General features: G+C 38.2%; 1 protein-coding gene across 8 annotated transcripts in view; it reads right to left on the bottom strand.

Moving 5' to 3' along the window:
- Positions 1-26,737, bottom strand: part of ZNF385B (zinc finger protein 385B) — a 169,008-nt gene that overhangs the window by 110,008 nt on the left and 32,263 nt on the right. For 5 of the 8 annotated variants that reach the window (XM_061379276.1, XM_061379238.1, XM_061379258.1 and 2 more), the window contains exon 2: positions 25,625-25,927. In XM_061379276.1, the coding sequence (XP_061235260.1) occupies positions 25,625-25,925 (301 nt within the window). In that variant the 5' untranslated portion in view covers positions 25,926-25,927. Of the gene's footprint in view, positions 1-17,764; positions 18,159-25,624; positions 25,928-26,737 lie in introns of those variants that run through there. The other 3 variants (XM_061379298.1, XM_061379305.1, XM_061379282.1) reach the window with 3 other exon arrangements.

The raw sequence follows: 26,737 nt of genomic DNA, 5'->3' as shown, positions 1-26,737 counted from the left end.
TTGAGATGTGCTCAGCAGAAAGCAGCTTGGCAACAGACAATTTTACAGACCTCTCAGAAATCTCAGAGGCTGAAATGCGGGAACCTAGGTATGGGACACATGGATTTGTATATCCACCTTAAAGAGACAGAATTTAAAAACTAATTAATGATGGCAGCCCACATAATCTAGCATTCGTTCTTGTGTAAAAGCTTAGCAGTACATAACACTTCTGTATAATAAACGTGGAGTGATTCAGCTTGAGTTTCATGGATTGGCAACTTGATCGCTGCTACACTGGAACATTTTATCACAGATCTAATTTTGCAAGTGGTAATTCTCCTTTGATCAGTTGCTAAGTTGAGAAGATAATTGAGGGACAGTGGATATCTGGAGACAACTGTATGGGACACATTCAAAATCCAAATAAACTATGTAAACAAGAGCAGCTCATCTTCCTAAATTCAGAATGATGGTACTCCCTATAAATGGATCAACTACCAGCAATGCCACCACAGCATGCTAATCATGTGCACACTCTTAAGCAGCCACTGGTGGGCTAAGCTTAATGACACAGCAGAAAAAGCATTTGAGGAATAGACAGCAAAACCTGCCATGGATGCAAGTCAGCCTAACTAACTTCTATTTTAGTGATATGATGCTTAACTGCTACATTTGGGAAAGACAAAAGAAAAAAAAAAATCTATTTTTATGAACTATGCAGAATGTTAAAATACCCATTCAAAACAATCTACACAAAGTTCAACTCACAGCAGCAGCTAGAGTTACAGGTTTCATGTGGGAGCATGGGAAAAAGAGTTACCATGTAGACAGTCATTTTACATAATGAGAGAAGCTCTGCAATCTCTTGCACTTTACGAGATGATGCAGGATCTTAACGTATGGAAGAAGGAAGCCAGTCACTGCCTTTACATATGCACCTAAGAATCATCTTAGTCCTTTAGGCACCTTAAAGGCATCACAAAAATGCCCAGCAATATCTAGCCCCTCAACTGAAGCCATCTTCGCTCACAAGGACTACTATCTGGAGAGTTTTCCTAATGGAATATGAGTTTGAACCTCCTATAAGATGCTGACAACCACAGCCAAGTCATCATTCTCAACTGAGAAAGATGAAAGTGACTTTGATGGTTAATAGGGGTCATAAAGTTTACCAGTCTGAAAGAAAAAACCCAACTCAGTCACGATACCACAAGCACAAGATACAGACACACAGAGATTTGTTACATCTAAAGCCCTGCTGCACATCACACACACAAACATATCATGTAGCGTTACGCGTTCACTTCATAAAACCTTTCATGAAATTTCCTCCTGTACACAGGAAGAAAGGCACACAAAAAAGTGCTCAAAACATCTCAACACAATTGTAAGGGCATTCACTATAACAGTGATATTTTACGAAACACATCCAGGTGTCTCATATCCCTCAATGACTTCAAACAGCATGTCTTTTCCACTAATGCTAGATTCTGCAGCCCTGAATGCTGCATATTCCCAAGCATATTTCTTCTGCTTAGGCATAACAGGAAATAAACTGAAATGAGAACCAAATAATTTATGCTCTCATTATGAATACACACAACTAAATTAACTGCAATTCACTGAAATCATTTATCCCTGCTTTGACGATGGTAGCACTTCTCTGCTCACATCAGTTTGTACTCTGGAATTATCTTTAGTTATTTTTTAAATCTACATTCACATATACTACATAAAAGTACATATACCCCTATAAAATGTCATAAATTTCAACACCTCTGATTTAACCCATTAGACAAAAGACTAATAACAAATAATTCTGAAAAATCAAATCATGCTTCAAACAATGCTTTTAATAATGAATTAGGTTATTTCTCTATCTGGAAAGCCTAGTCATGAAGAAACAGGCCTTGAATCAGTTCCATATGCCCATAAACTGCAAGCAGAACTTGGTATTTTCTTTTTCAGTTCTGTAATAGTGTATTGTGCTTATTTTGAGTATCTCCTTGGGATATGTTTTTGCACTAAGGTAATTCCTTGAGTTACATTCTCATACTTTAAGTGTTTTCACTTTCAGACATCGCTTAGAAATTACTTCCTTTTTCTGTTTCTTTCATTATTGTAATATTTAAAAGCATTTCAGCAGTTTCCTGTGATACAATATTTACCACCTCCTATAAAAATATTAGTTTTTCTTTATCCATGCCTTTTCTATATGACCTCAGTCTCCTAAGATTTGAACGAACTGTGTTCTTAGAACTCCTCAGATCTTATTTTCTTTTGCTATATGAGATTTATTACCTGTGAAATACTTTATTGCCTTATTTACTGGCTTCAGTGTCCCATTCTGGGAAAGTAGGCAGATCAGCTACAGGCACCCCTAAAGACGATGATATTAATGACTCCAGCTGATGTTGCTACTTTTCCAGCCAATGGAAAAGTGAGTCCTGTTCCTGCAAGAAGCATGTTTCCTGAAACACTTCCCCAGCTTAGTCCAACTGTTCACTACCTTGAACAAAGCCAGACATATACCTTGGCCTGTTTCACAAAGATTGAGAAGACTACATTCAAGTCACCTACCAAAGAGAAATAAGTCACTTATATTTTTCATACACAGGACTACTCAGCATAAAACCAGGCAAGTCATGAGAAGGAGAAAAAAAAACCCCTAAAGCTTATTCTCTCCAAGGAAGTGGCTTAAGACAAAGATAGTTCCATAATAGGAAAATAAAAATCAGAATCAGTGTATTTCTGTAAACCCTTCTATTTAAGGATCTCCAAGTCATTTAAAGTCATTAATTCACTAAGCCTTTCAACACATCTTTGTTCACGTAGCACTGAAAAATGAACGTGTGAGCTCTTGCTCCCAAATTTGACACATGAAAAACCAAGAAAAAATATATTTTTTAAATGCATGTTTTGGAAATGGTTCAGCTGCACACATCAGAAAACACCTTAACAAGCTAAATTTCCTTCACCCAGCAATATAACATTAGCCATTCAATTATCAAATAAACAAGTGAAAAGAGAATTTATACAGCAAAAACCTATGACTAAGAAATTCAATTTCCCCCCTAAGCACGGAGAAATAGGTGCCAAACTAGAAGGAAAACATCCTGCTAGCTCCCTTCAATTACTGTGCCATCCCAGATGTACCACTTAGCCCTATCAGCAGTCACTCCAACTTCCTTGATAGTCTCCTGTAGATATTTACATGCCATTTATCTATGATATAGGGACCAAATGTTTTACACCACCCCAACACCTCCAAATCAAAAAAATGGTTTTCAACAGCATTTGACAGACCAAGAGAATGAACAGACAGTGTACAAGGACATTGATTATGGTGAGCAGCTTACAAATCATTGTTAAAAAGCTCCAAGTTTATGTCATTGCATATTTATATTTCAGTTGAAATATAGCAGAAGTTTCAGATTCAGCAGTCATAACATTTGGACTCTCCATGTTTATCATTAAGGATGTGGTACTGGGTTGCTGAAAACCTGGGCATGTGTGACAAGCATCACAACACCAGATAGGAAGTTAGGTCTCTGACCTCTTCTATCTCACTCTTTCTAGCTTGTTAGATTACTCTTTTTCTGAGAAGGGTTCATTAAATCATTCTTCCTTTTCAAAAGCAAATGTCCTCATGGCTGAGTTTTCCTTGCAAAGCATGGAAAGAAACTGGCAACTTGTATAAGAAAAGATACCACTTTTCTTATAGATGCCTTATTAACATATCAGCTACATTCTGTGTAGCCCATCTGGAAAAAAACCCAACCAAACAAAAAAACCCAACCTTGCCCAAGCCAAAGACTGTCCTACAGGAACACACAAATTTAATATGCAGCAAAAGAGATTAATATTCAGGAAGATGTTCTGCCTGCTCTTGTTCATACGTTAGCCATTCTTCTACTATGATATAATGAAGCATTGCCAAAACGTTAATTTTCATGAGGAACATCAAGAAAATCATCTGACTTTAGCATAATTCTTGTTTCTATACCATGCTCTTCTTCCAATTTACTCTGTCTTCATGCATTATGTTTCAGATTTTTAAATTTTGGGGATAAGTCTTTCTCATAATTCTCTACAATTCTAGCATCATAAAACTGTGGATCTTAAGACATGCCTGCAATACAATAATCATTCCATTAATTACTATAATATAAAATACAACAAGCTCTGAGCAAAACTCCTTTCATGATCATCTTTACAAATGAGTAGTCCTATGCCAAGACAAGGCTGAAGATGTCATTTAACAACAAGTGTAACCTAAAATCTTGTTTAACGTTTCTTTTTGGTACAAGGCTAAACTGAACAATTACATTATTTGTTTCATCTTCAAATCAAGACATACAGTACCCATGTATTATAGTACCCATGTATGCAAGATTCCCTTACTGGACATTCATTGGATGGCAGGAATTCTTCATTATATCAATTTTTTCTTAAGGCATTTTATTAAGACTCCATGCTCTACATCATCTCCGAGCCTTATTACCATTTTCATAGCCTATGGTGAGGCTGAAAAGAAGCACTACAGATCTGACAACAAGAAGCATAGGAATCAAGCAAGAAATTACTATGCAAATGGTTCTGGGGGAATATAACATTAATAAATATTTGCTGATAGGCCTTCTGCTCCAATAGGTGCCACATTTATAATGAAAACAGCAGTTTCAGCCAGAGATCAGAAGCCTCAGATTACATGTTGCTGATGGATGACAAAAGAGGAAAAACACTTCTCTGTGTTGTCAATTTAGAGGAATGAAGCCAAGCTCACTACCTTAGATGACAATATTTTCTTTACAATGTCTCACATTCTATAAACCTTTTATTTACCAAAAAAGAAAAAAAAAAAAAGTCTTTTTGTTCAAGCAGTTACTAGCAACTTCCACAACTGTGTTTCAAAATACTCAGATACTCTCAGAGCTGAAACATGACACAGAATAAGCAACATTAGGTTTGTCTTTGGAGGAAAAAGAAAGCTAAGGAAACGTAAGTTGCAGGAAAGCACATCACATTTTTACTCTGCTGGTTTTTACTTTGCTGTAGAGATAAATCAATTATAAACTGTAACACTAGAAGAAAAATAAGAAGGGGAGAAAGTGCTACCATGTGGTTACATAAAATTTCAATGTAGACCAAAGTGCCAGATGATGTTTCAGAAAAAAATTAACCAACCTGGGGTAACTAAACTTCAGTAGGGATAAGTAGAGGGAGGACTTACACAGCAAGAAAGAAGCATACAATTCAGGAGTGACCAGCCTTCCCAGACATTCAGTGACATGCAGAGAACTCTACTTCTGTTTGAGTGTTGCCACTTTACATACTGCTACAAAATGATTTCCTTTTTAATTCAAATCATGCTGTGATTTTCAGTTCTTAAAATACAGAACTGCCACGTATTTTTGTGTTTATTCATGGAAGCCAGCACTCTCAAAATCCTAAATCAAGGTACATGTATGGGTCAGGGGTCACCCTGATGGAGTAAGAAGAACTTAGATAAAGGTCAAGTTTGCAAGCAATACTTAAATTCACAGAGCTTTTTCATTCCCGCTTCTGTGGGAGAATGTTTCAGGGGAAAATAATTTTAAAAAGCCATATTCTGGCAGCACAGTTTTTAGAGACAGAAATCCTGAAAACCAGCCTGCAAGGTATTAGAAATATTAATATTAGGTATTAGAGACATAGGGTTAAGAGCAAGCCTGTTAACAGCAACATCTTGTCATGATAGTTTTGTGCAACTAAACTGTAAGAAACTGTATGCATTTTACCTTAAGTAAAACAAGCAGGAGTTAGTATGCTTACGCTGTGCTTACTCTTACCACAAACTACAGAAAGAAGTCTTTGTGGACAGATGGATGTGAGTGCTGGGGACATGCTCCAAAGGAGTTGAAGACATCCCAAGAATAGTAGTCTGAATATACCACTGCATGATATTGTCTCCAAAGACTCCCAGTGAAGGAAAGACAATGGCTAATGGGCATGCTTGCCAGGTGCTAGTACTAGTGTACCAAAAATGATTCAATAAATTATTTACATGGTTAGATTACAGTTATTCTTAGTTCCAAAAACTTGAGGTCAAAATCCGTAAACATCTGACAGGTAAACCACATAGGCAACGTCTTTACAAGCTGATTAGGAAAATGGGCAGAAGACTGTATGTCTTCACCGGAGGTAGTGTTTTAGATAAAATTCCTCAGATAAAAGTCAATACAAAGAAAATTAGGTGAAATGATAAGCACACACATAAAGCAAATCAGACTAAAGCTATGGCACTCCAATCACCTCATTGATATCAAGCTCCATGCATTTGCAAAAACTATGAAACAATTGGTACAATGGCAAAGGTACACATCCTGGACGGTATCAAGAAGTGGATATAAAGGTGCTGCATAGCTCTCTATCAGTATTTAACATACAGTTTCGGAAACAAAGGCCAACGTCTTACAGAAGAGCAAAACAAGCAGGGTATATCATAAGCAAGGGATTTGACCTGGAAAACTACTGTCTTTCCACAAGTGCTCACTCAGATTTGTTTGATCCTGCCAACTGAAAATTAACTGGAAGAAAACACAGCAAAAGTCCAGAAAAATCCTGAGGAGTATTGGTATTATGATCCTAACTTGATCCTAAGAAAGAGCTTTATGAACTCAGTTCTGGCTGAAAGTGTATTTGTTACTGTTAAAAAAGATGTTGTGCAGAATTCAAAAAGCAGGGCCCAACAGTCCACTACTGTAGATACAAAACTGTCATACTGATTCATGAGGGATTCACTGAGACCACTGATGTGAACTATGTCATTAAAAGAAAAAAGAATTTCAGATCGCATTCAGATGTAACACCAGTTCAGATATACGTGATCTGTGTTTGTAATTGCATGCTTAATAAAAACAGTGCTGGAATTTCAATCAAACTTCCTTGCCACTTTAAAAGGAGAATCTATCTAGTAATAGATGTTTTTTAATACTATGGAAGAAAACGCACCTCCTGGTTTGTAATTAGGAATTTAAAATTGGCAGCAAGATGCAGTTCTTAACTGCAAAGGTAAGGGGTTATTTAAGCAATTCAACAGTGCAACAAATAAATTCATCACATCCCGAAATCCTTAACTTAGATGTGCCTCTAAATAATGTGTTCTAGTTCAAATGCAGATTTATTGGATTTAACGCAAGCACTGACATGTTAGGGAAACTACTATCTTTTACTGAAGGAATTAGTGTTCAGATGATTTTGTCTGGTATTGTAGATAAGGTAAGACTCCGTGACTTCCTTGGTTCCCAGAGTCTACGAGCCCCAGTGGATGCACTGATTCTGATTTTGTTTATACCAAAAGAGTCAAGTTAAACCATACATGCCTTAGAAATTTATTGACTTTGAGATTACTGATAACAAGTTTGCTTTGATTAGTGTAGCAAGATTTATTTTCAGTTAATTGGTAGATGTCCCTTCAGACTCAACTTCGCTCTGGCAGCCGCTTGCTGTACACCAGAGCAGTCTGGTCACGTTCCACTCACGTTCAGCAACAAGATCAAGGAACAAAGAACAAAAAAGTAGAAGAAAATAATAAAGAGTCCATTTCTACAATACGGTGGTTCCTCAGAAAGTGCCCTGCTGTGTGTCTGTGCTGTTACCAGTTGTTGGTGTAACAACTACGTAACACCAGGAAGCTGAAGTCTGCAATACAGTTGCTGTTGTAGGCAATAAACTACATGTTCATGAAACAGATAGCCTAGAAAATAACATAGTGAGTAAAGGGATTTCAGTTTCGGGATAGGTAGCGCATTTACAGCAGCACAGTTTCTTGCAGCTTATGCACCCTCAACTACCTACTAAAAGCTGCTATTTTGACACATTTTAGAATTTATCATTTGAGATACATGCTTTTGACCACTCAAGACAGATTAAAAATTGCTATTTTTTTCACCCAGACTCCATGCATGCTCCCTGTCTTTCACACAGGCACCTCATTTAGTCTTTCTAAACCCCTATTTTTCCAGCATCATGTTTTTTGTCGCAGAGGGGACCGTGTTGAACAAACAAGGAACATCCAGAGGGGTTGGGTCAGGTTCCTTCTGCGTAGTAAGCAGCTGTCAGTTCTCAGAACCCCCAAACTGGATGGATGAGATCCTGAGCAGTCAGTTGAACAGCCTGCTAATCAGCAGCCAGCAGAAAGAACACAGACTCCAGCTCTCCACTCATAGTTATTGAATTAATGCATAACAATTTATGTGATTAAGATTCTTATCTCGGTTATTTAAAGCAGTTGAAGTAACTTTGATGCACTGCATCAACCTTGCAAAGGGAAGACTTGAAGCAGCCAGGGCAGCGTGCTCACTATCCGTCAAACCAACCCCAGGTTTTCAAATCAGGAAAGCAGTACAAAGTAGAAATACTTTAAAATTATAGATGTCTTTAATTGCCCAATTCATCTACCGATTTCAATTCTGGGTTATAGTAACAAATATTTCTGAAGCAAAACTGTGAAAAGATAGAAAAATAACTGCATTTAGTCTAAGACAGAAAGTATATGTCTATTATTCCATCACCTCCCAAGAATTTAAGAAAAAAATAAGCATATTATGATCAAAAACATGGCCCATCTTTACCAGAGTAGATGTTCAGTGCAATAAAGTGCAACAGATAGGTTCACTGTCTACTAAAACCTGCTCTTTCCTTCTGACCCTGGAGTCTTGACATAAAATGCTACTGAAATCTGTAACTTCAATTTCAAACAGGTCTTTAAACTTCAGTGATGCTTGGTATTAAATACATTAACAGCCCTTCAAATATATTTCTTCCATGTAAAAGACCATCACCTAAAGAAACCTGTATCAGCAATTAAAGAATTCTAAGCATCTCTTCAAAAAAGGCTGGAAAGGTGGCTGGAAGTTCTACTTGAAACAATGATAATAAAAATTACATAATCCGACAAAAATATTATTTATAAAGATATTTTAAACCTTTTGAATTTTGTTTTATTAATAACATGCCTATTATGCATTAAAACAGTTTGCAATATTAATTTGGGTTTCTAAACACAGAGAGAAAGGCGAGGCATGCATATTTATTCAAGTACTAGCACCTTGCTATAAAAATATAAAGCAACACAAAATACTTCAGAAATTAAAATGGGTGCACATTTCTGCAGAGTTAGTTTCCTGATTAATTGTGTACTTCCTCTAAACAAATTTTGTCCACAAGGTTTCCTAGATTAAAAAAAAAAAAAAAGTTTTAAACTAAACAACAAACCCAAACTCCCAAAGTACAGCACAGAATTCATGTCTAGTCATATGCCTTTTCAGCTATGACCAACTTCCCTTCCAGTTTACAAGCACAGTTAAAAGGGTGCAAAACCCTGGGATGCTTTAGCATCCCCCACCTTCTGGGGCAGAGTAGTGCACTACTGCACACTTCACATTAGCTTCGCATTCTGCAGGCAGGAAAATAAGGGAATCGATCAACCTAGCAGAAAGTGAAAAACAGAATGAATGAATAAATAAATAAACCCAAACAAAACAACAAAAAAAAAATTTTAAACTCCTCAAGTATTATTTCTTTAGGCATATCTCCAGACCCATAACAAGTTAATTTTCATCTTCATTTAATGAAACCTCTTTAAGACAGAATTTTCAAGATCCAGAAGTTGTATTTTCTTTCTGCTCTAATTCAGACTCCTAATCATGAACCATACCAAAGAATCTGTGAACACTTAAATGAATATTTAACCCTAGATGCATCCCTAAAGTCTCAGATAAAAGGCATACGCAAAGGTAGCTGGCTCTTGGAAAGTTTGGAACACCCTGACTGCAGCCACATTGCTGTTTCATTTCATGTATCAGGATGCTGCAACACCTTCTGCTTTCATAAATTCCTTCCTTTTATTTTCATTTACCTCCTGACTTAATTGGTACAGCATACTTCAGCTCTAACCCAAATCTCTTCCTTGTCACCACCCATTTAAGCCCACTACCATCTTTCCAACAAGTGTGCATGTTCATGAAAGAAAGCATGAGGAGAAGCTACACATTTAGGTTGCAGAACATGGAAATCCCCAGCTTTTATCCATTCTTGCAATAGCTCGTTCTGCTCTATCCCATTTCTCATAAGCCTCCAGTAAACTTGAGCTTGATCAATGAATAAATACCACATTGTGAACAGCATGATAATTTTGGGTAAAAGCTTGTCAAGCTATTTGAAAACTGTTTACAAATCCAGTATCTTTTTATAAATTAAATATTACAATTCTATAGTGTAATTAGCAAATCACATATGAAATCATGTCAATTAAAATTTATTTCTTTTGCAATAACTTAATAGTTTGGATACATGTTTCAAAACTAATCTTTCCATAAGTTATACTTTTCTAATTTTTACCACTTCTTTGCTAGTGCATATGCTTACGTACTTGATGAGCTACAGGCTGTTACTGCCTCTTAACTGAATAATTGTCAATGAACAATATGAAACACTAAGTACCAAACACTGCCTCTTTTCAACAAAAAACTAAAATTGGGGAATTTAGTAAACATCTTAACTAGATTAAGTAAACATCTTAACTAGATTAAGTAAACATCTTAACTAGATTACAGACTTAATCCATTAGTTGCTGATAGATTACTTTATTGATTTGGACTTTAAGCTTCCTCGCCCATCTGAGAAACATTACCTACAGGAAGATACCAACAGCTTAGAGACCATACAGTAACAATACAAGTCTACTATAAAATGAAGAGAACAACATCAACTCAGGTATTTTTTTCCTAGCAATGGTAATCTCAGGTAATCTCTAAAACAAAGTCATTTGACTTGTTAGTTTTGATGAGGAGGAAAGAGAAAAGAAATCCCTTGAGGAAGAAATACTTGTTAGAGAAGATAAATTACTAAAATGTGCAAGTGCTGGCAAATGTCAAACAAAATGAAGAAGGGACAGCAATATTTTTACTTGTTTCTGCCAGATTTTCACTTGTTTCTATCAATAGTTACTAAGAGAAAGTCTGGTACTATACTACTTTCATATAACCTTTCCTTCTAATCATATCTAGAAAAAAAAACCAAAACAAACAACAAAACTGGGGATGTTTTCATTATGATTTAATCCCTAGTAAATAAGCTTCTCATATTCTAGTTTTGGCTTTTCTCAAAGTTTGTGACCTGCTCACCAGCCAAAGTGACAGAAAAGCTTAAATCTTATTTTCAGATGTAACCTGTGTACACAGGTGCCAAGTGCTATTCATCTTCCCTTAAAAAGGTTGCTACAAATGATTACTTTTAGAGGACAGACTTACTATTCAGAACCTTACTAGAGACATCTCAGGCTTCAGTGGTAACACTAACAAAACTGGACAGAGTACACTAATTGCAATTCCTAACAATAATCTTCAATTCTTTCCAACTAGTCTGCTTTTTCTTGATGAAGTGATTTCTGTGACTCTTTATCCAGATGTGCCACTCTAAAGCCTAGAAATCTTCCTCACCTCTCTATTTTCTCCATGTTCCGCTTAAGCATGTTCTGCTGATTAAAAAAAAAAGCCTCCTTTTCTGCTTGCATTTATACGTTGAGCCCAGAATTATGCTTTCATTCTAACTATTAAAAAATTAAATATTACAGGATGTCATCATTGCAAACACTCTAGGCTGAATGAGAGGAGATCACACATAGGTGAAAACTTTTAATCCAGTTTGAGCAGAAAGGCAGCTTTCTTCCCTCTTCTCTCTGCTTCCCCTACTTTGAATTATCCTAAAGAAAGAAAATGGAAACTGCTGGGTGGAAGTCACGAACTTCCAGGTGATATGTTCTGAATTCTAATCATGTTATTACAGGATGTCTGAAGAAAGCAGAAGGGAAACCAGCACCCTAGAGACCTGCTACCTCGGTCTTCTACCTCTGCAAAAGTCTAAACGTTACCCAAGTAAACAGCTAACAAAACAATCAAAGAAGAACACCACCACAGCCTCAGAAGTCTCTAGACCTGGAAACATCCTTTAATCACCTGAACACAGATATCATAGAATTATAGAATCCTATATAGTTATAGTTGGAAAGGAAATTAAGATAATCAAGTTCCAATCCCCCTGCCATTGGCAGGGACACCTCACACTAAACCATGCCACACAAGGCTCTGTCCAACATGGCCTTGAACACTGCCAGGGGTGGAGCATTCACAGCTTCCTTGGTCAACCCACTCCAGTGCCTCACCACCCTAACAGTAAAAAACTACCTCCTTAGATCCAACCTAAATTTCCCCTGTTTAAGTTTTAACCCATCACCCCTTGTCTTATCACCACAGTCCCTAATGAAGAGTCCCTCCCCAGCATCCCTATAGTCCGCCTTCAGGTACTGGAAGGCTGCTATGAGGTCTCCATGCAGCCTTCTCTTCTCCAGGCTGAACAGCCCCAACTTTCTCAGCCGATCTTCATATGGGAGGTGATCCAGTCCCCTGATCATCCTCGTGGTCCTCCTCTGGACTTGTTCCAACAGTTCCATGTCCTTTTTATGTTGAGGACACCAGAACTGCACACAATACTCCAACTGAGGTCTCACAAGAGCAGAGTAAAGGGGCAGGATCACCTCCTTCGAGCTGCTGGTCACGCTCCTTTTGATGCAGCCCAGGATACGGTTGGCTTTCTGGGCTGCAAGCTCACACTGCAGCTGGCTCATGTTCATTTTCTCATCGACGAGCACCCCCAAGTCCTTCTCCACAGGGCTGCTCTGAATCTCTTCTCTGCCCAGCCTGTAGCTGTGTCTGGGATTGCTCCGACCCAGGTGTAGGACCTTGCACTTGGCATGGTTAAACTTCATGAGGTTGGCATCAGCCCACCTCACAAGTGTGTCAAGGTCCCTCTGGATGGCATTCCTTCCCTCCAGCGTATCAACCGAACCACACAGCTTGGTGTCATCGGCAAACTTGCTGAGGGCACACTCAATCCCACTGTCCATGTCAGTGACGAAGATGTTTAACAAGACCAGTCCCAACGCTGATCCCTGAGGGACATCACTCGTTACTGCTCTCCAGCCAAACATTGAGCCATTGACCACAACTCTTTGTGTGCAGCTATGCAGCCAGTTCTTTATCCACCGAGTGGTCCATTCATCAAATTGATGTCTCTCCAATTTAGAGACAAGGATGCCGTGTGGGACAGTGTCAAACACTTTGCACAAGTCCGGGTAGATGACGTCAACTGCTCCACCCCTGTCCATCAGTTCCGTAGCCCCATTATAGAAGGCCACCAAGTTGGTCAGGCAGGACCATGAAGCCATGCTGGCTGTCACCAAGCACCTTGTTGTTTTTCATGTGCCTTAGCATGCCTTCCAGGAGAATCTGCTCCAAGATTCTGCCAGGCACAGAGGTGAGACTGACTGGTTTTTAGTCCCCTGGGTCATCCATTTTCCCCTTATTGAAAATGGGGGTTATTCCATATAATTATGGGGGTTATATCAGACACCATCCAGAGCCACCACATATGCACCAAATGCATCATACCACAAATTCTTGTCCAGTCAAAAATCTGACACTTTCACTTTTGCCTACCAGAAAGTTTTCTCCGTTGAGCTTTTGCCTTTCCCTCAGGTAGCTCCTGTAACACAATATACGACTTTGAAAATCTTGGTCCCTTATAGAAGCTGTATTTCTCTGTTCACAGAATATTAAGAAGACTTCCTTATCCCCTGCTGAGACCTTCAGTGCTCAGTCACAGATAAAAAGCTTTTCCAGGATAGGTCCAAGGCTAAGGAATTTAGCCTTTCTTTTGCCCTAACTGCTGTTGTCAAAATAAAAGCACTCTCCTTGCACCCATGGAGATCCAAAAGCACCCTGCTTTCCTCACTTCCAAAAAGAAAAAAATTAAAAAATTAAGAAAAATATCCCCTTAAAGGAACAAAAAGGATACATGAAAGAGGAAGTTACTCAGTTCATTTGCCCTTCCTTCGTTTGGTCACGTTATGAGCACTGCTGAGAATCTAACAGAGAACACGTGAAAAAAAGACACGGTTTCCAGGCTGAGCATTCTGAGTGAGACCTCCAGAACATCTCTGCTGGCTCTTTAGCCTATAGACAGGGAAAAACATACATGAACTCCAGCTTCAGCAGAAAGGCTTCAACAGGGCTGTCACGGTAAGCTACAGTTCCCAGTTTCCTCACCTCCTCTGGCAGGAATCATCAGTGACCTTCACTAAATAAGGCAAATTCAAGATTTCCACAAAGAGCTTGGCTAGACTTGGGTCCTAAAGTCAAGTGATCAACATGGAATTGCTCACAGCCCCATATCACTTCCTCAATCATTTTTTTCCTCTTAGCTTACAGTATCATTCAAAAAGTCCTTGTAAGTAACCTTGCAGTAGTGAAGCTGCTAAGCCCCAAATGCTCTCACACTGCAGAAGATCACCATACATGAACACTGATGTTTTCTAAAGGACAAGAAATTAAAATTGCAGTGCTGGGTGATAATTGGCAATCTGATTCAGAAATAGCTCTAGAGCTCCCTACCAGGAAGTGGTTTTGTCCAGTGTAATGAGCACACCAGAACTTGCTTCTCACTTTACCTACCAATATGGAACAGCAGGAGGGGAAATATGCAGCAGTAAAGACACTGGGAAGAGGATGCAAGATCTTTGAAGCTGAAAGCACCTTACAAACAACATCATCTTTGAACAAAGGACTAGCCTGCTTGAAATGTGACAAGTTTGTATTCATAGCAGAAAAAGCACAGATAAAAAGAGCCCCAGAAAGAATTAAAGGACAAGGAAATGCATTCTAGCTCAAGCACTTGAAGGAATAAAACAAGTTTTATGTGTCATGGTAGTGACATGTCACACATTGTTTTCCAAATGTTTGTAACAATATTTTCTGCCTGGTAGCCTTTGAACACACGCTGAAGAATAGCAAGAAAAGATTATTCAAAGGTCCTAAAATGACAGCAATCTTTTTCTTTTTTTTTAAGAAAAAAAAAAGCTGTATAAAAAACCATCTCAGTGTGCATCTATTTCATGACTACAGGATGATCCAAAACAACATGGCTTTGAGAATGGAGCTTTGTTGAAGTGATACTCTGCTGCACTTAGGTGTCTTTGGCAAAGGGCAGTAATCACCATAGCTTCTACTTCTCTTCTTCCTGCATGATGATGGAATAATAAGAAATTGGTACACTATCTTAAGTCAGCTTCTAGAAGCTATGGCCTGCAGCTTCTTTTTTCCCAGGAAAGCATTATCAGTAGCTTCTCTGAATCTTTTCTCAGCACTTGAGAGAAACATTCCCAGTTCTAGAGCTCACAATATCTTCCACACAAAACGCAAATTCAAATTTTACCCCTAGCAGACATAACTGAGCAAAGAAGCAAACTTTGTGTCATAAAACAAAATGCTTATTGTAGGGCCAAGTCAAAATTATAGGGGCCTATATTAAAAATAACACAATTTAAAATTACCTAATGTACAAGAGGGAGTAATGCACGCTGGACAAAGTAACCCAAGCAAAGCCTAATGATGCACTATGTTAGTCTTTCACTAAGGATAGCTGCTGGTGAGGGAACAGTTCTGACAGAGTCAGAATCACAGAATCATTGGGTTGAAAGGGACTTCTGGAGATCATCTAGTCCAACCCCCGCCTGCCAAGCCAGGGCCACCTAAAGCAGGTTACACAGGAACGTGTCCAGGTGGGTTTTGAACGTCACCAGAGAGGGAGACTCCACAACCTCCCTGGGCAGCCTGTTCCAGTGCTCTGTCACCCTATATGTAAAGTTCTTCCCCATGTTGAGGTGAAACTTCGTGTGTTTTAGAATGCCCTCTTCCAAGAATGAATCAAGTGTAAAAAGTGATGGCTCATCAATTTATGAATTATATGCATGAAAGTTTTTAGAAAGGTAGTTGCTAACAACTGATCTTGACTTCTACAGGTTTCCAAAGAAGGAGCAAAGTTTGTAATGTGGTCTAAAATTGCTTCCTAAAAAGCATCTCTCCTGAATGTTTGGGGTGCTTCATGTACATGCTTTGAATGTATTTTGTCCTTGGTCATTAAGTACGCACACAAAGCAAATTAGCATTGATGGACAGTAATTTTCCATGTCATGGAAAAAAGCTTATTGCAAAGTGGTTGTAAAACCCTATGAAGTGTAAGAAGGTGACAATGAATTTAAAATATTTATGGCACGAATGACAAACATGCTTGCAAATGTTATCTGAAAAACTGCAACAAAGTAACTCCAAAATGCTATCAGAAATACGAGTAGTTTAAGTCACTGGGGAGAATTTTCCTTTATTAGGGTCTCCCTAGGATCCCCACCACAAACTGCATTTTTGCTGTTTTTTTTTGGGGGGAGGGGGGTAGTGTGGGAGAGGTGTTGTTTTGGGGTTTGTCTGGTTGGTTTTTATCTCCAAAGAACACCTTAGCAGAAGCTATCAGCTTTGACAGAACACCAAAATTCTGGCACTGAACCATAAATTGACCATTACCATAAAAAGAACTGCTAAATGAGAAACCATGTGCTCAGTATAAAACTAATTTCATGCTTTCAAAAGCACACAGTGGCTTCTAGCAAGATAGTGGCCCTGGGACTTGCAAAGACAGATTGGCTAATACAAATGGTGTGTGCTCCTGATGCAGTCTGCTTAGCCAAGCTTTACATGTACTGGCAGTAAATGGAAATTCTCGAATCTTCTGTCAAACAAATACACACTTATCTATAACTTTAGAGCTGAAAGCTATAAAACAGCTGCCTCATAAATATATTTAGCAGGAAAACGCATGAGCTGTCCTAGTTCCTCATAAAAAACCCCACAGTCTTTACATAGTAAGCAAAGACATTTCTATAGCAAGCAAGAAAAACATATTAATAAATATTTTTTAGCATCTTTCCTCCTTTTATAAAGGAAATTACTATCAGAAAATGCAAATATAATCATAGCAGGTCTCACCACAATCTAAGCATTCCTGTTCTGCCAATGTGTTTAATAAGTAACTCAGCTGAACTATTTTTTTGTGTGTGTGTTTTCTGCTATAGGTGAAATTCTCAATAAAAGACTTTTTTTAAAGTACATCAGTACAAAGTCTATTTAGTTCATGATAATGCTTCTTTCGAGCTTAAAGATTTACTACTAGAACTTTGTGGGCTACCTTTAGCACACTATCTGTTCCCTTAAATAAACTCACTGCACTAAATCTCAAATTTAACTGATTAGGGAGAAGCGTCAGTAATTTTATACCCTTCTCAAAGCAAGTTGTCACTGCAAATGAATTACTGGAAGCTGTCCTGGCATGACAGGTCATAACTTTTAATATTAACAATGACAGACATATGCAAGATGTATGCAATTTATTGCATTCTGCACTTTCTTAGTTTATCTGGAGAATCCAACAGCTCTTGCATTTTACGTATCATTGTAACTATAATTTGAGATTTAACACGGCAGAAAGCAAGCTCTGGTAAGAGGTATTTAGTCACGCTGCCAATTAGCTTCTTTCCATAACAATAATACAGCATCACTGACACATTCCAAAAACATTTAAATGCATAGAAAGTCACCTACTGGAAAGACACCCTCTGCAAACAGCAAGCAAGGAAAGGGAGCTTGCCACATATTTAGAGTTACTTTAAATACTGAAATAAGACAAGAAGAAAAACATGCATTATATGCCTTGCCATTTTTCTTAACCTTCCCACTGGAATAACTGAAACACAAACAACATGCACACAGAAATAATGCCAAAGATGTAAACATCCACTCTTAATATCATATCAGAGAGAAATTCAGTGAAGTTTAGTAATAAAAATCATGCTCACCTCTACTGGGAAGTCCACTCCACATTATGGCAATACTATTTAAGCAGCTTAAACAGCAACCAAGTTACATAAACAAAACTTCCAGTATGTGACCAATATGATCTACGCTGCTACAGAGACTTGGCTCCAGCTCTGATCCACTGTGTGACAGTACACTGTTATACCAGTGCAGCCTCAAACCTTCCCAGATGCCGGCTTATTGCATTGCTCATTGAAAATCCTTCACACGCTGGCAACATTTTAAGGAAGGACAAGCGCACTCTGAGTCATTTGTAAAGAAAGCAAAGCAATTTCAGTTCTGTATCTTCATGCGTACCGAAACACAGAGCACTGTCAAAGTAGAAGTCTGAGGTGAATTTATGCTGAGAAACAGGCAACCCAAGCCTTCATTATCAATGCATGGAATCAGCTACAGTGATCAAATTCAAACAAACCAACAGGAAAAAAAAGAAAAATACGATTATGAAAGGCTCTACAGATGCAGCTTCAAACCACACAGAACGAAGAATCATCTATCTAGACTGTGTAAATGTTAAAAATAGCTCTGTCTTTTCTACAATGAACACGAGACAGGGGAAAATCAGTAGCCTGTATTGTGATGAGGTTCGTTACTGGAAGAAAATCCTCCAATAAAAATTAATGATTCCTCATAGGTTTTCTAAGTAAGATTAATTTGCAATTATGCAAATGAAGAAATAAGTACTTTTTAACCACATAATAGACAAAGTCTGTGATACATAAACAAATAGGTATTAAATAGAAGCATAAATATTTGGATTAAAAATTTCAGAATACTGACCCAGAAGAGATCTGTACAGTCCAGCAGATTAAGCATTTGTACAAAAAAAAATAATAATTAAAACTGTGACATTACACGACCAGTAAGTTTGTCCTTTAAAACAACAATAATTTTTAATTACTATGAAAATTCTCCATGGCTTATTAAATTCATGCTTGTAGTACTCCCACACAGACTTCCCACTATGTAAATCTTTTTTCGGGTACTCCATACGTTTTCTTGCCCAAAAAAGGTAAGAGGGCATGCATCTCTGTACATACTCACACCCACAGAGATACACAGTACAATAAGAAGCAGATGTAATCACGACTAGGTTGAGTTTGCAACGGAATAGAAAGGCGCAGGAGTTTTTATTATAATACCTGTACAGTTATGCAAATATACTACTGTGTCATGTAACAACTATGAGAGACATTTTGGCAGGATCTGATCACAGATAGGACACTTACTGACTTATTTTTGCAACAGAAAAATAATAAACAAATCTGACTTAATATTTTTTCAGTCACTTTAAAAAAAGAAATCACTTTTATTCAGTTTGCATTTCCAACAGTGATGGCTCTCCATTGACAGATGCCTTTTCATCTCAGCTGTCTACACCTGTAAACCATGGATCACAACCTTCAAAGAGACAGTGAAGAAGAAATCCTTAGAGCAACATGAACCCAACTGATTTCAGCAGCTCTCCAGGCTGTTTAAATTATAAGGGAGACCCCCCCAGCCTGAGCAGAAGTTGTTTCCTCACCACTCCTGCAGATGTTCTCAGCTGGAAGTCATGGCTGTTGAGCAGCTGTATTTTTGTCCTAGACTCTAGAACATCTGATTAGCTGATGTCTTAAATGCTAGTTCTTTACCACAGCGTAACTGCCCCTGAAGGAGGTAAAACTCTCAGAGAAGGAATTTTGCACAGAATTTTGATACAAGAAAACATTTGTGCAAGCTGAGATCAAAGCTTGCCTACTGGGGTAGCCAATTTTATATTGAAACCCTTCCCCACTCTACGCAAACCACCACCCCTCCATAAACCGCTTTTTTCCATACTAGTCACATACTCCATCTGTTTGCTTACAAATGTCATTCATGTGCTCCATATCTCCTAGAGAATGAAGCGGAGGCTACAGATAAATAACGGGCCTGATAATCTCTACCAACTTCAAAAAAAGTTGGGCTTTCTTTTTGCCATAAGGGAGTTTTTTAATGTTTTGCTCCAATTACTTGAAAACAACTAACCTCAATGAAACAATAATTTTCCTTTTTTATATTTTTTCCTTAAGGCTTCCATTGAAGGCACGTATCAACTACTTACTTTTTTTTTATTAATTTTACCAATACTTTCATGCTGCAGCTACTCAAATGCAGAATATAATGGATACAGTTTGTAGTTATTATTAAACAAGAAACCATCTTTAATGTCAGCACTGTCCCTTTGTATCAATTTTCATCATCAACATTTTGTAAGGAGTATCAAATGTACCAAAACAATAAAACACACCCCCTTAATTTCAGAGCAGCTAGTCACGACTGCTGTGAAGACAAACAGCAATCACTTACCATAAATATATTTCATACTGAAAGAAAAACATTAAGTCACATAATATTACATAGTTCTTGAGTAAGTGGTGGAAGATACTCAAGCAGTGGAAAGAATGTGGAACCATTTACCAAATGCAGTCTTGTTCAAAAGACCACTAAATAAGAAAAGCAGTCAAAGTACGCTGCAACAAAAAGTGAAATACTAACAGTTTCTAATCAGCTCTAAGTTGTATTCTGGGAACCTAACTCTTTTTTTATTATTACACTGGAGAAAGGCTTTTTAGCAATAGTCTAATCTTTTCCAAATAGAAAAGCATTTACACAGAGTAGGATAGCAAAGGAGGGAGCAACCCTCTTCCACACAGGATCAGAAGGATGAAGGCCCAAGGTCCACCTCATGCCCCCACAGCAGTAGCCTTTTTCCAACTGCTTTCCAAAAGGTTGGACTGTAGGTAGCACACATGGAGGGCAGAACAAAAAAAGGTTTTGGTGCAACACAAGAAAGTGTAAACTCACAAGGATTTATACTTCCCTCATCCTCTCTGTAGACTTATACACCATTTCTATAGCTATGCATGCATGCATTTAGTAGGACCCAGCTCTCAAAATTGTTTCAAGATACTTCTGATTGCTGCTTAGCATCCCTCCAAGTGCTTGGTAGAATAATTCATAAAGATCTCCTGTAATAAAATTCAGATTATCCTTGATCTTTTTTTAGAAAAAGGAAAGATGAACACTGATGAGGAATTTGAGGACCTAGATCAAAAGGCTTAAGATAAGCAAAAATTATGTTTCCATTAAACTGGCACAAGGCAGACCTAGATGACAACTAATCTACCTGCCAGAAAGCTAGTCTTGGCTCAGCTAAGGATTCAAACCTACATAACAAAGACTTCTATTTGTGATCAGATTCTTCTGACAATTAAAAACGAAGGCACAACTCCACTGAAATCAGAGTAATGCAGTGCAGTTTCATTCTGCTGTAACTGGCTGTAGTTTAATCCTGCACTGACCTAGGCACCTGGTAAAGTAATTTAAGTTTAATTAATGAAAAAAAAAAATCTTCCTCTGTTGCACCAGACCAAAGGGGAACATGAGACACTATTCATACTTCCCAAATCTAGACATTTAATTTGGAAAACTAATACACAAGTTAGCTATATGGTCTATGGATTCTTTGAGGGATAATTCTGAGCACTTGAATTGTAAGCCTCCCTGCCTCCATTAACTTGAAAGGATGCTCAGACTTACAACTTAACATGGCATCACACAAGGAGGCAGAGCAATTCCAATCCCTATTCCCAAAAGTGAGAAAAGTCTGCCTTTTCTATACTCCCTCTTTTCTCCTCCCATGCCCAATATTGCTGCTTTACCTTCTCCATCACACTAACATTACTTTTTCTGACCTGATTTATGCCATGAACACAACAGACGTCTAGTCATTTATGTATTTATTTTGCTAGTTTAACAGATCCCTGGCTGTGAGACAGATCACATAACTGCATGTAGGTAATCTCTCAGGAAATCATACTGTGATTACTTACTCAGTATCAGAGGGGAACACGTTAACTTGTAGGATCGTTCCCTACAAACAGTCACAGCACAGATCCCTCAGCATTTCAAAACAGTCCTGCGAGGTCAGAGATTTCAAGGGCAAAAAGGCAGAGCTGTTATACAGAACACACTGCGAGAGGACTGACATCCCAATCTCATTTCCAGTCAGACCTACAGAAGGGTCTTCAAACAGGCGCTAATGAGTGCCAGCCAGACACTAAAGCACATATGCTCTTTAAACAGGAAAAAGTGATTCTGCTTTGCCCACTTCTAGAATTTGAGCATTTTCTATAATATAAAGTGAAATTACCCTACCCATTTCCAGGGATCTGTAAAATTTGGACTTCCATGGGTAATTATAGTACATTTACTCTTAAAACTCTACCAGCCGTTCCCATATTAGCATGGGGGCAAAGAAGAGTCAATTCACCACGAGATACCACCCCAGGGAACATGTAATAAGAATTTCTGGAGCAAAATCGGTGTCACCTCCAGAGGAGAACCAGGAGGAACATAGCGAAGCCACCCACAAGACTGGCCACAGCATATATTTACGAACCACTCGCTGTTATCTCTACAGATACCTCAGTACAAAAGGCTTAAGAGAACAGAGAGGCAGCCGCAGGCGCCTAGCCCATCCGCGGCCGACGGCTCCATCGCCCGGGCTGCAGCACCACCTGGTGGCACTGTGAGGCACCGCAGCATCACCGCTCTCCCATCTCTACCCTGAACCGCTAACACGTTAGCTGTGTGCTAGCAGGCAAGGAGGCAGGCAGTCTTCAGCTACCATACTCTTCAAACTGGTTCCTCCTCTTTGACGAGCAAACACTTTAGCCCTTGTTTTCGAGGTGACAAATGGGATTTAGGGTACTACAAGCAGCTGTGACCTGCCCCACGGCTGTCACCGCTGCAGGCTCCAGCAAGTCATGCCACTGAAAAGCATTTAGCAGGCCCACTCCAAAATACATCTCCCTAAGGCTACAAGGAACTACCTCATTCTTTTCCTGCTTATAGGAAATAACTGGAATAATGTCCAGTTCAAGCTGTGGAAGCAAATACACACTTTCTTATTTTCCTGAGATTTCATTTATTTCCTTCTCACAGAAGCCTGGCCATACATTAGATGTGCCTGTGACACACATACAAATGGCCCCCTGGGAATGGCATCACTAACAAACTTCAGCCTGAGATGCAGTATGAGAGAATGTGCATGACTGATAACACTAGAATAAGCAATAGCGAAGGCTCTAACATCATGTGCAATATACTTTTCCCATAGAATACTGCTTTTTTCACACATAATTTTTAACACTAATCTAAAGAAAATTAGTTCAGTGAGTGGATCACCAAAGCCTTCTAATTTCATCTATTTCTTTGCTCAATATGAAGTAGCTGTTAAACTTTATATGCAATTTTACTTACTATAAATTAACTAAAATTGCAGGTAGAGCTACAAAAGCAAAATAGCTTCTAGATTTCAGAAATGGGGTGGGGGAGGCAAAATAAACAAGTTATAAAAACAGAGTATGCTTTTTAGAAAATGTTTTGCTAAACGCCTTTTGAAATTCTATGACAGTTGTACCCTTATTCTAAAACATAGAGAGCTAACTTTAAAGTTACCTCTAAAACGATTTCTAGACTTTAAATATATAAAACCTCATCTATAGATTGCGGAGCATTATTGCCGAGACATGGAATTTCAGTTACCAGATCTTATTAAACTCTTCAATAGTGGTACAATAAGAACCTATTCACGAAAGTTACAAGCAACAAATTGAGGTTATAGTTGTAATACACAGTGAAAGCCAACAGTTACAAAGAATGCTTTATAACTACCTGAGGCCACCTGTCACAGAGAAGACCTCAGTAGAGGATTAATATGAAAATATGTCTCATGACTCCTTTGTCATGTTCATTCCCATTTGGAAGAACATACACCAAGAGCCAAGGAGGCTGGAGGCAGTGGTGGTGCACAGATCAGTTCAGGATCACAAATGCTCTGGAAGGTCTGTAATCCTGGGTTTTGTACTTTCAACGAATACCCACAGTCATGTGTATTTTCCATGACTTCTTTTTCCAGTCAGAATATTACTAATTTCACATTCATCTTATGAAGACAGAGGAAAACTCCAACCGGAGATCTCAGGAAGCTTTCTGCAAAGTTTTCTGTTATGTGCTGAACTGCTCACCACTAGGCTCAATAGCAGGGTATGCAGTCGTAACAATGAAGTATGATAGGGGCTATTTGCTTCCTTCGCATGTAGAATAACGTCTGTTCACTGTGGATGTTCTCGCACCATCTGCACAATTAATTCTGTTTACAACATTAGCCAAAGAAACGGGAAAGTCAGACTCCCATTATGAGAGGTAATGACACTCCAGAGGACATGGATTAAAACTGAGCCTGGATAATGTCAATTTATAGGAAAATTAATTTCTACTTATTTTTGGAAAGTGTGCTTTGAGAACTACATTTCAGTAAGTCCTAGTCTCATAGGGGCTCCTAAGCAGTATATTAAATGGTCTATAAATTAGGATGTCTCATAGATATTAAGGAATTTTAAGAATGCATACAATTAAATAATTGTAGGTGTTATTCAACAGGAACTTAATCTTTTGGACCACAGGCCTTACCCAAGTGATAACCTTATGTTACTCGGTTCTAAACAAAACAAAACAATACCACAGACTTCAAAAACAGACAAATCCATTAAGAATCAGAATCAGAATCAGAAAAAACTAAACCCTTTAATACAGTTTGACTGTTTCTATACAAAACCAAAAACAACCCCAAAGCAAGTCCTCTCATGTAGCTAATTAAAAAAAAATAAATCTTTTTCATGAAGATTTGATATCTGTTACTTCATCAATACCAAGCGTTAATAAACAGCAACTTTTGCTTCTGCTAGGCAATAAGTCCTTAAACCTGCAGCATTTTATGTATCTCAGAACTAGAAAGAATAACTTGTTATACGTGCTTGTGACATAAAGAATACTTCCCAAGATCAACTTTGTCCCTTTTTGATTCTATGGAATGTCAAAACCCCCTGAATTTTCTTTAACAAAAACAAAAAATAGGTAAGAGAAAGTATTTATATCAACTATCCGTAAATAAAGCAGCTTTATTGTGCTGTATCAGTTTTCTTCAGTGCTATTGGAACATTACAGAAAAAGGGTAATCCTTCAGCAAAATCCTTAAACTATGAACAACAAAGCAAGAGACCTTATGGCATACTGGTACCCCTTAAAAAAGGGAAGGAGAGCCGCAACATCCTTGCCCTTACCAACCATACAAGACTGAATCATTTATATGATGTGCTCACTTTCTTATATGCATAGAGAAGTAAGGGAAGACTACATCTTTTTCAGAATAGCTATGAGCTAAGTAATACTGAAATGAAAAGGCACATTTTGTGCTTTGCACCTTTACATTATGCATGTTAAATGCGTTTTACCCAAGCATTTGGGACCTTAGTTTTGCCCAGTAAGTAAAAACTATTATTTGAAATTACTTCTTACTTGAATAAGAATAATTAAAATCCAGATCAGTGAAAGCATAAACAGGGAAAGGGCCAGGCCTGTGAATTCCAGCTCTACTCCTTCTCTTCCCACTACCACATTTCTTTTAAGATGTTTCTCCCGTGCACATAGCATCCTTCTAGAATTTTGTTTTGGGAACAAAAGCAGATGACAAAATGCATGACTCTCTAGAGCCACAAAAGCTACTTTGAAATAGACCATCTCAACTACACAAGGCTCAACACAGCCATTAATCATGCATTCACACAATATTGCCTCCTAACACATTGACTTCAAAGAGAAATCACCGGTAATTCCAAACATGGCCAAGTATTATAACTACTAGTATTACTACTCTATATTAAGTTTACTGGTTATGTTAGGTGGAAAGGTAGAGCTTAAAAGCTTCCTCAGATTTCTTGACCAAAATCCATCATCTCATACTAATAATGTACCTGTGCTTGTACTTGCAAACAAAGTGCCAGGAGCTGTACTTGTAGGGAGTTTTCCATTATTTAGCTGCTTCACTCTTTTCAGATGAGACTTCCCATTGTAATGAACTTGAGCTTGTGCTGCAGAGTTCAGCTGTATATTGCACACTTCACAGAAGGAAAACAGTATCTTCTTTTTTTCTTTGCTTAATTGATAGTCCTGCCTGTCATTCCTAAGTCCTTTTTCCTCAAAACCCTGTAGAATAGCTGGTTGATTCATAATCCCATCTTCAAAGACGTGGTCAGGACTTAATGGACGCTTCATACCTACAAAGCAAACAGCCAGAATTGTTACTAGAAGCTGACTAATAATGCTTACTATTAAATCAGCATTTTCTTTTTTTTAATGTTACACAACATGAACCAAAGACCAGTTCCAACAAATAAGGTTCCAAATTGTGGAGGCGTCACTTAGTAGAGAAATACATGCATTTGTGACACACCACGGAGCTCAGAAGTAATAAGTTGGCAATGTATTACAGTCTGTGCACAACAGCTCGCAATAAGTAATTTTTTTCTGTAGGCTATTTAAAACAGATTTATTATTGCATCTCTAGCAGATATTATTTTCAGAAACATTTCCTTTGCATTGCTGCACACTAGTTCCAGAGTTTTTACTTTCTAATGCCCATAGTTGTACCCACTGCCCTAAATTACTCAACAAAAAGGATGCCAACAAAAGATGTTACTGAAACACTGGAAGACTGCACTGTTCAAGTGATACTTGTGAATACTTTCCACTTTTACATAAACCCAAATCTCCAGCCTCCATACAAGCATTAAGACATTGTCTATTGTAATCTGTCAACACCTTAACAATTAAACTACTATAGAGAGAAAATGCCGGCTAGATGTTAGTCTTATGGGAGCTACACAAATCACAGTAAGTGACAGTTCCTGAAAAACAATCCAAGAGCCTGAAGTACACATTTGTGCCTAGAGAATCAAAACCTCATCATGATAAATGAACCAAGCTCCACAAAGAACTGTCTATATATACGGGCGGAGGTGTGCAGGCATTTCATTTAAGGTATGCTTCTAAATCAGTAGAAGAAAACGGGGGGGGAAGGGGTTTCT

This window comes from Neopsephotus bourkii, unplaced genomic scaffold (genome assembly GCF_033783945.1).
Source record: "Neopsephotus bourkii isolate Nb327-2 ecotype Australia unplaced genomic scaffold, CSIRO-AGI_Nbou_v1 NB_196, whole genome shotgun sequence".
NCBI lineage: Eukaryota > Metazoa > Chordata > Aves > Psittaciformes > Psittacidae > Neopsephotus > Neopsephotus bourkii.
The sequence above is the reverse complement of the archived record's forward strand: the minus strand, read 5'-3'. Positions and strand labels throughout refer to the sequence as shown.